The 9,662-nt window shown below is 29.1% G+C and overlaps 1 protein-coding gene across 1 annotated transcript; it reads right to left on the bottom strand.

Moving 5' to 3' along the window:
* Window positions 1-4,684: 4,684 nt before the first annotated feature.
* LOC139849237 (uncharacterized) lies at window positions 4,685-5,674 on the bottom strand. Its single transcript, XM_071838897.1, has one exon. The coding sequence runs from the start codon at window positions 5,672-5,674 to the stop codon at window positions 4,685-4,687; it is 990 nt and encodes a 329-aa protein (XP_071694998.1).
* Between the last annotated feature and the right edge of the window lie 3,988 nt (window positions 5,675-9,662).

Raw genomic sequence — 9,662 nt, 5'->3', positions numbered from 1 at the left:
TTTCTATAAATCCCTTGAATTCCGGAATTCAACCCTCTACGTCAAAAGCTATGACGCACTATATCTTCTAAATTCAACCATGACTACATCAAAAGTAAAGACGAATATCTATTACCTTATCTCCATCTTTTGTGATTGCTTCACTCGTACGCTTCGAGTAATCGAATCGTTTTATTCAAATTATTCAATAATGATAAAACTCTATTTATCAACTCATATTCGTCAGGAAAACATATTTATTGTTAGACATGACGACCTCACTCAAATTTCGGGACGAAATTTCTTTAACAGGTAGGTACTGTGATGACCCGGGAATTTCCGACCAAATTTAAACTTAACCTTTATATGATTTCGACACGATAAGCAAAGTCTGTAAAATTGAGTATCAAAATTTTGAATTTTTTATTTGTAATCAATTACCCATTGACTATTACCGACGATTCACGAACAATTACTTATAATTAAATATGTATCCTTATATATATAAACGTAGGTATATATAATAAGTTGAAGTCAAAAAAAAAAAAATATATTCTAAACAATAGAATTAAAAATGTAAAAATAGGATATAACTAACTATTGTAACGAATATATACATAAATGATTTTCTAAATATGACGACGATTATATTTATATTCTAATATATTAAAATATAAAAATATCTAATACTAAATGTATGTTACTATTATGTATTACATAATTAATAAAATGTAATATTATTATATTAATTTTAATTACAAGTTAAGACATAGTTATTATATTAATGAAAATTACTTTCATTATTAACATTGATATTAGTATTGTGAATATTATTAATTCAATACATAATATATAGTTATTAGATTTGATAAATATAAATTGTTATATCAATATCAATATTATTAGTATTACTCTCATCATTAGTATTAATATTAATATTAGTATTATTATTTGTATTACTAATATTATAAGTTTTAATATAAATAAAATAGGATATGTATAAGTTGTAGTAACATTATTATTATCATTAATAATATTAAATTAATATAAGTGGTGTTATTAATAAAATTAATAATAATATTATTATTATCATTGTTAATATCATTATAATCAGTAGTAAAATTATAATTGTAGTTATTATGATTAATATTAGCATTATTATTAGGTATTATTACTATTATCAATAACTATTATCATTATTATAAATTATTATTATTGTTGCTATTATTATTATTAGTAGCATTTTTATCATTACTAATAATATTAATAGTGTTATTAATATTAATATATTATTATATTTAATATAATTATTAATCTTTATAAAAAAAAAAATATAAATATAATATATATGGAAACAGATTTCACGGGTACTACACAGCATATTTTTTTTATCTTTTTTCTCTGAGTTCTATTTGCTCGTGTGTATATGTCGACACACATACTAATTTATCAATCATCTCTTTCTTATACATATACATTCGATTTCTCCAGCAGCTATATCGATTTTTGCAGTATGTATCCATTCCTATCTGTTTCAATTAATTGATTTTTTTTTCACAGCTCGAAAACACTCTGAATAATCACTTTTTATTCATAATCCAATTTTGAATGAATTTGCAAAATCTTTAAAAGCAATGTTGTTAGGAATCCATCTCTCAGACTACTTGCAAAATCTCAACTTCCAACTCCTCATAACCACTTCGAATTTCAAGGTCAAAGTTTTGAAAATAAAGGTCAACAAAATTGTTCTTGCAGAAATTTGAGTTTGTTGTTGAGAATTACCGGAAATTAACGATCCCAATAGTTTCAAAAGGTGAATTAAAACTAATTTCGTTTTATAACTTCTGCCTAAAACATTGCAAATCTAGAAATCAATTTTTTTTTTCTTTATTCGAACAGCAGTCGCTGTTTTTTTTTTTTTTTTTTTTTTTTTTTTTTGCGTTTATTACTTCATTATCCTACTTGTGAACGATTATCTTTTGTTTAAACATCTTAAGATTAAATAAACAACTAAAAGATTGATGGGTATTAAGTCTCGATCGTGTAATAGAAGAAGAAGGAGGTGAGGAAGAAACAGAAATATAAAACGAGTTATATTTATATTTTTTGGGTAGAATTTCAGAAAAACATGATTGGAAGAGTGGTCTTGGGTATTGATGGGGTAACGAGTGGTCTCGGGTTCGAGTCTCCTTTGAAGCAATTATTTTTAGGACGGAGTTTAAAAGGGTATACTTTGTTATTTCCTTTACTTTTATTATTGTTATTATTATTCCTATTATTGTTATTATTATTATTATTATTATTCATTTGTTATAAGTATTATAAGTATTAGTGTTATTAGCATAATTATATGTAGTGTAATCTTTATTATTATTATTATTATGAAAATAATACCAGTTATTATTATTTTCACTAGTATTAGTATAGTATTAGTATTAATTTATTATCATTAATATTATTATTACGAACATTACTTATAAAAATATTTACGTATAACAAACTATCGGTTCTATATAAAGAACTAAACATATATTTATAAATATACTAATATAACAAAACGAATTTAAAAAAATCATTTTATATATATATATATATATATATATATATATATATATATATATATATATATATATACACACACATAATAGATGTATAACATAAAATTTAAGTTATATTACATATAAATAAAGTATATAAATAAGATATTCAATATATGTAACTTAACAAAAATCTATATTTTCATATATAAAAATGAATATATATATATTAATGACAAAATACATAAGTTTCTAATATAAAAATTATATCATTAATAATTAATATATATATATATATATATATATATATATATATATATATATATATATATATATATATATATATATATATATATATATATATATAATTGTTCGATTACAAGAATACGTTTTAATATATATACAAATGATATAGGTTCGTGAATCCGAGGCCAACCTTGCATTGTTCAGTTGTTCAATATAGTCATATGTATTTTTACTACAAAATACATTAGGTGAGTTTCATTTACCTTTTTACCCTTTATATTTTTGGGCTGAGAATACATGCGCAACTTTTATAACTGTTTTACGAAATAGACACAAGTAATTGAAATTACGTTCTATGGTTGAATGATCGAAACTGAATATGCCCCCTTCTTATTAAGTCTGGTAATCTAAGAATTAGGTAACAGACACCCTAATTGACGCGAACTCTAAAGATAGATCTATCGGGCCCAACAAGCCCCATCCAAAGTACCGGATGCTTTAGTACTTCGAAATTTATATCATGTCCGAAGGAGGATCCCGGAATGATGGGGATATTCTTATATACAAATTGTGAATGTCGGTTACCAGGTGTTCAATCCATATGAATGATATTTTTGTCTCTATGCATGGGACGTATGTTTACGAGAAATGGAAATATGAAATCTTGTGGTCTATTAAAATTATGAAATTATTTATGTTAAACTAATGAACTCACCAACCTTTTGGTTGACACTTTAAAGCATGTTTATTCTCAGGTATGAAAGAAATCTTCCGCTGTGCATTAGCTCATATTAGAGACATTACTTGGAGTCATTCATGGCATATTTCAAAAGACGTTTCATTTGAGTCGTTGAGTTCATCAAGATTATAATTAAGTCAATTATAGTTAGATGTATAATGAAATGGTATGCATGCCGTCAACTTTCGATGTAATGAAAGATTTGTCTTTTAAAAAAACGAATGCAATGTTTGTAAAATGTATCATATAGAGGTCAAGTACCTCGCGATGTAATCAACTGTTGTGAATCGTTTATAATCGATATGGACTTCGTCTGGATGGATTAGGACGGGTCATTTCAAATGCAAACAACATTTTACGGTTGAACAAAAAGACACAAATCATTGGGTATTAATGTATATGATAAATGATAGAATATGACTATATGATAAGCAAAATTTATATGTTTTTCAGAACGATTATATGTGAATATATAATTTGAACACTCTTAGTAGTACCCAAACAACCTAATAAATACGTAAATATTAAAATGAAAAGAAAAATTCGTGCAACGCACGGGCTTTACCCCTAGTAATTGTACAAAATTTAAGATATTGTCATCAAGAAATTAATAGGAGTACTAATTGGTATGTACAAGCTTGTTAACAATAACTTTAAAGGTTGTTGTTATAAAATTATTTTTGTTATTATTACTATTATTATTATTATTATTATTATTATTCTCCAACTATTTTAAAATTGTTAACCACCTTACTATCTTTTTTTCGTTGAAAAGATATATATATATATATATATATATATATATATATATATATATATATATATATATATATATATATATATATATATATATATATATATATATATCAACGAAAAAGATACAGTGGCAGTTTGCCTATCAATTACACAACTATATCACAGAATATAAACATTAATCTACATACATATATATACATTAACCTTAAGTGATTCCAATCCCCTTATCCCACTCTTGCTCGAACGCCCCCATTACTTCCTAAAGAAGCCGGATTTTTCAACCATTGATGCCACCCGCTGTTTAACTTTCCCCCCTCTTTTGAATCCATTCATAGCTTTTCATTTGAATGTCAATTAAGAGAGTAGAGCTCGGACGTGAAGTATTATGGAAAACATTTTGGTTACGGTTCTTCCATATTAAATATCCTCATACCCATTCGACAGCTTGCCATAGAGTGTTTCCATTCAACCCTCTTGCATTGTTACATTCTCCGTTGAACAAGTCGCTTACACTTGTAGATGAAAAGTTCCCTAGACCCCACCAATGGTAAACTCTTTCCCAAACCTTGAACGCATGTTTGCAAAGGACTAAAGCATGATCGGTTGATTCCACATCCTCATCACACATGGGGCGTCGAACCGTATGTAAGTCTATACCTCGATTATCAAGTTCCACTCTTACCGGTAGTCTTCTACGTTTAGCCCGCCATACAAAGATGCCGAGTGATTGAGGTAGCAGCCTATTACCAACTGTTTCCTTTACGCCTGTGATCTGCCCATGAAGCTTTTTATCATGTATAGCAGTTAGTTCCTTGGTATAAAATTTGCCATCACCACTAACTGACCACTTCCATCCATCATTTGCATTATCGTTGTGAATCGAGCATGCTATGTCCTGGACCATAGAGTTTAATTCATCATCATTAATGTCGCGTTGTAACCTCCTCCATTGCCATTTCATAATCGGTGACGAGTTAACCCATGAAACCCTATCACAAACTTTGTCGTTTTTGACCTCTTCCAACCTGTAAATTCTCGGATATTTATCTTTAAAGAATTGGTCTCCAATCCATTGATCCTCCCAAAACAAAATATTCCTGCCTTCACCAATAGTTCTTGAAAAATTATTGTTAAAATTAAAGCCACATTTAGTTATATCTTTCCCGGTCCTAATAATATCTTTCCATGGAGAGTGTCCAATTCCAATCCGATTGTGATTTGAGTTATCCAACCCACCCCCACCCCACCCCCGCCCATAAATACTTTTGATTATTTTTAGCCCAAAAGCATCGATTTTGGTACAGAACCTCCGCCACCATTTTCCCAAAAGAGCCCAATTGTTTACCTTCAATGACCCAATATTTAAGCCCCAATCCATATAAGACAAGAGTATAGAATCCCATTTGACCCACGACATTTTGTAACCCTCACCCGTGTAGTGACCCGAACTTTTCCATGTTTATATATATTAATTGAGATTGATATTTACATGATTAAATGTTTCCAACATGTTAAGCAATCAAACTTGTTAAGACTTGATTAATTGAAATATGTTTCATATAGACAATTGACCACCCAAGTTGATCGGTGATTCACGAACGTTAAAACTTGTAAAAACTATATGATGACATATATATGGATATATATATATATATATATAGTTAACATGATACTATGATAAGAAAACATATCATAAAGTATATTAACAATGAACTACATATGTAAAAACAAGACTACTAACTTAATGATTTTTAAACGAGACATATATGTAACGATTATCGTTGTAAAGACATTTAATGTATATATATCATATTAAGAGATATTCATACATGATAATATCATGATAATATAATAATTTAAAATCTCATTTGATATTATAAACATTGGGTTAACAACATTTAACAAGATCGTTAACCTAAAGGTTTCAAAACAACACTTACATGTAACGACTAACGATGACTTAACGACTCAGTTAAAATGTATATACATGTAGTGTTTTAATATGTATTTATACACTTTTGAAAGACTTCAATACACTTATCAAAATACTTCTACTTAACAAAAATGCTTACAATTACATCCTCGTTCAGTTTCATCAACAATTCTACTCGTATGCACCCGTATTCGTACTCGTACAATACACAGCTTTTAGATGTATGTACTATTGGTATATACACTCCAATGATTAGCTCTTAGCAGCCCATGTGAGTCACCTAACACATGTGGGAACCATCATTTGGCAACTAGCATGAAATATCTCATAAAATTACAAAAATATGAGTAATCATTCATGACTTATTTACATGAAAACAAAATTACATATCCTTTATATCTAATCCATACACCAACGACCAAAAACACCTACAAACACTTTCATTCTTCAATTTTCTTCATCTAATTGATCTCTCTCAAGTTCTATCTTCAAGTTCTAAGTGTTCTTCATAAATTCCAAAAGTTCTAGTTTCATAAAATCAAGAATACTTTCAAGTTTGCTAGCTCACTTCCAATCTTGTAAGGTGATCATCCAACCTCAAGAAATCTTTGTTTCTTACAGTAGGTTATCATTCTAATACAAGGTAATAATCATATTCAAACTTTGGTTCAATTTCTATAACTATAACAATCTTATTTCAAGTGATGATCTTACTTGAACTTGTTTTCGTGTCATGATTCTGCTTCAAGAACTTCGAGCCATCCAAGGATCCATTGAAGCTAGATCCATTTTTCTCTTTTCCAGTAGGTTTATCCAAGGAAATTAAGGTAGTAATGATGTTCATAACATCATTCGATTCATACATATAAAGCTATCTTATTCGAAGGTTTAAACTTGTAATCACTAGAACATAGTTTAGTTAATTCTAAACTTGTTCGCAAACAAAAGTTAATCCTTCTAACTTGACTTTTAAAATCAACTAAACACATGTTCTATATCTATATGATATGCTAACTTAATGATTTAAAACCTGGAAACACGAAAAACACCGTAAAACCGGATTTACGCCGTCGTAGTAACACCGCGGGCTGTTTTGGGTTAGTTAATTAAAAACTATGATAAACTTTGATTTAAAAGTTGTTATTCTGAGAAAATGATTTTTATTATGAACATGAAACTATATCAAAAAATTATGGTTAAACTCAAAGTGGAAGTATGTTTTCTAAAATGGTCATCTAGACGTCGTTCTTTCGACTGAAATGACTACCTTTACAAAAACGACTTGTAACTTATTTTTCCGACTATAAACCTATACTTTTTCTGTTTAGATTCATAAAATAGAGTTCAATATGAAATCATAGCAATTTGATTCACTCAAAACGAATTTAAAATGAAGAAGTTATGGGTAAAACAAGATTGGATAATTTTTCTCATTTTAGCTACGTGAAAATTGGTAACAAATCTATTCCAACCATAACTTAATCAACTTGTATTGTATATTATGTAATCTTGAGATACCATAGACACGTATACAATGTTTCGACCTATCATGTCGACACATCTATATATATTTCGGAACAACCATAGACACTCTATATGTGAATGTTGGAGTTAGCTATACAGGGTTGAGGTTGATTCCAAAATATATATAGTTTGAGTTGTGATCAATACTGAGATACGTATACACTGGGTCGTGGATTGATTCAAGATAATATTTATCGATTTATTTCTGTACATCTAACTGTGGACAACTAGTTATAGGTTACTAACGAGGACAGCTGACTTAATAAACTTAAAACATCAAAATATATTAAAAGTGTTGTAAATATATTTTGAACATACTTTAATATATATGTATATATTGTTATAGGTTCGTGAATCAACAGTGGCCAAGTCTTACTTCCCGACGAAGTAAAAATCTGTGAAAGTGAGTTATAGTCCCACTTTTAAAATCTAATATTTTTGGGATGAGAATACATGCAGGTTTTATAAATGATTTACAAAATAGACACAAGTACTTGAAACTACATTCTATGGTTGAATTATCGAAATCGAATATGCCCCTTTTTATTAAGTCTGGTAATCTAAGAATTAGGGAACAGACACCCTAATTGACGCGAATCCTAAAGATAGATCTATTGGGCCTAACAAACCCCATCCAAAGTACCGGATGCTTTAGCACTTCGAAATTTATATCATATCCGAAGGGTGTCCCGGAATGATGGGGATATTCTTATATATGCATCTTGTTATTGTCGGTTACCAGGTGTTCACCATATGAATGATTTTTATCTCTATGTATGGGATGTGTATTGAAATATGAAATCTTGTGGTCTATTGTTACGATTTGATATATATAGGTTAAACCTATAACTCACCAACATTTTTGTTGACGTTTAAAGCATGTTTATTCTCAGGTGAATATTAAGAGCTTCCGCTGTTGCATACTAAAATAAGGACAAGATTTGGAGTCCATGTTTGTATGATATTGTGTAAAAACTGCATTCAAGAAACTGATTTCGATGTAACATATTTGTATTGTAAACCATTATGTAATGGTCGTGTGTAAACAGGATATTTTAGATTATCATTATTTGATAATCTACGTAAAGCTTTTTAAACCTTTATTTATGAAATAAAGGTTATGGTTTGTTTTAAAAATGAATGCAGTCTTTGAAAAACGTCTCATATAGAGGTCAAAACCTCGCAACGAAATCAATTAATATGGAACGTTTTTAATCAATAAGAACGGGACATTTCAGTTGGTATCCGAGCGTTGGTCTTAGAGAACCAGAAAATTTGCATTAGTGTGTCTTATCGAGTTTGTTAGGATGCATTAGTGAGTCTGGACTTCGACCGTGTTTTCTTTAAAAATGATTGCTTAACATTTTTGTTGGAAACTATATATTTTTAACATATGAATATTATGTGATATATTAATCTCTTAACGTGTTTGATATTATGTGATAGATGTCTACCTCTAGAACAAGTCCCATTGACTCACCTAATAATAATGAAGAGTCAAATGTAAATTGGAATGATTTGTGGACTGATTCACAAGTTCCCGAAGAGGAACCGGAAGAAGAGTCGGAACCGGAAGAAGAATCGGAACCGGAAGAAGAATCGGAACCGGATGAAGAAATAGAACCGGTGGGGGAAATAATAAAACGGTTAAGTAAAAGAAAATCCTCAACCAACCGACCAAAGTTAATTATGGTCAATGGTGTTTCCGCCAAGGAAGCAAAATATTGGGAGGATTACCAATTCTCCGATGAATCGGATTCCGACGAGAATTCCGATGATGTTATAGAAATTACCCCAACTGAATTTAAAAAGTCAAAAGAAAATAATAAGGGAAAGGGCATAAAAATAGAGAAATCTAATTCCAACCCCGATGAACTTTATATGTATCGTCAACCCCCGAAGTCCTTAAGTTGTAACAATGACCCGGGAACCTCTAAACCACCAGGTT

The sequence above is a fragment of the Rutidosis leptorrhynchoides genome, chromosome 5 (genome assembly GCF_046630445.1).
Source record: "Rutidosis leptorrhynchoides isolate AG116_Rl617_1_P2 chromosome 5, CSIRO_AGI_Rlap_v1, whole genome shotgun sequence".
Classification (NCBI taxonomy): Eukaryota; Viridiplantae; Streptophyta; class Magnoliopsida; order Asterales; family Asteraceae; genus Rutidosis; species Rutidosis leptorrhynchoides.
The sequence above is the reverse complement of the archived record's forward strand: the minus strand, read 5'-3'. Positions and strand labels throughout refer to the sequence as shown.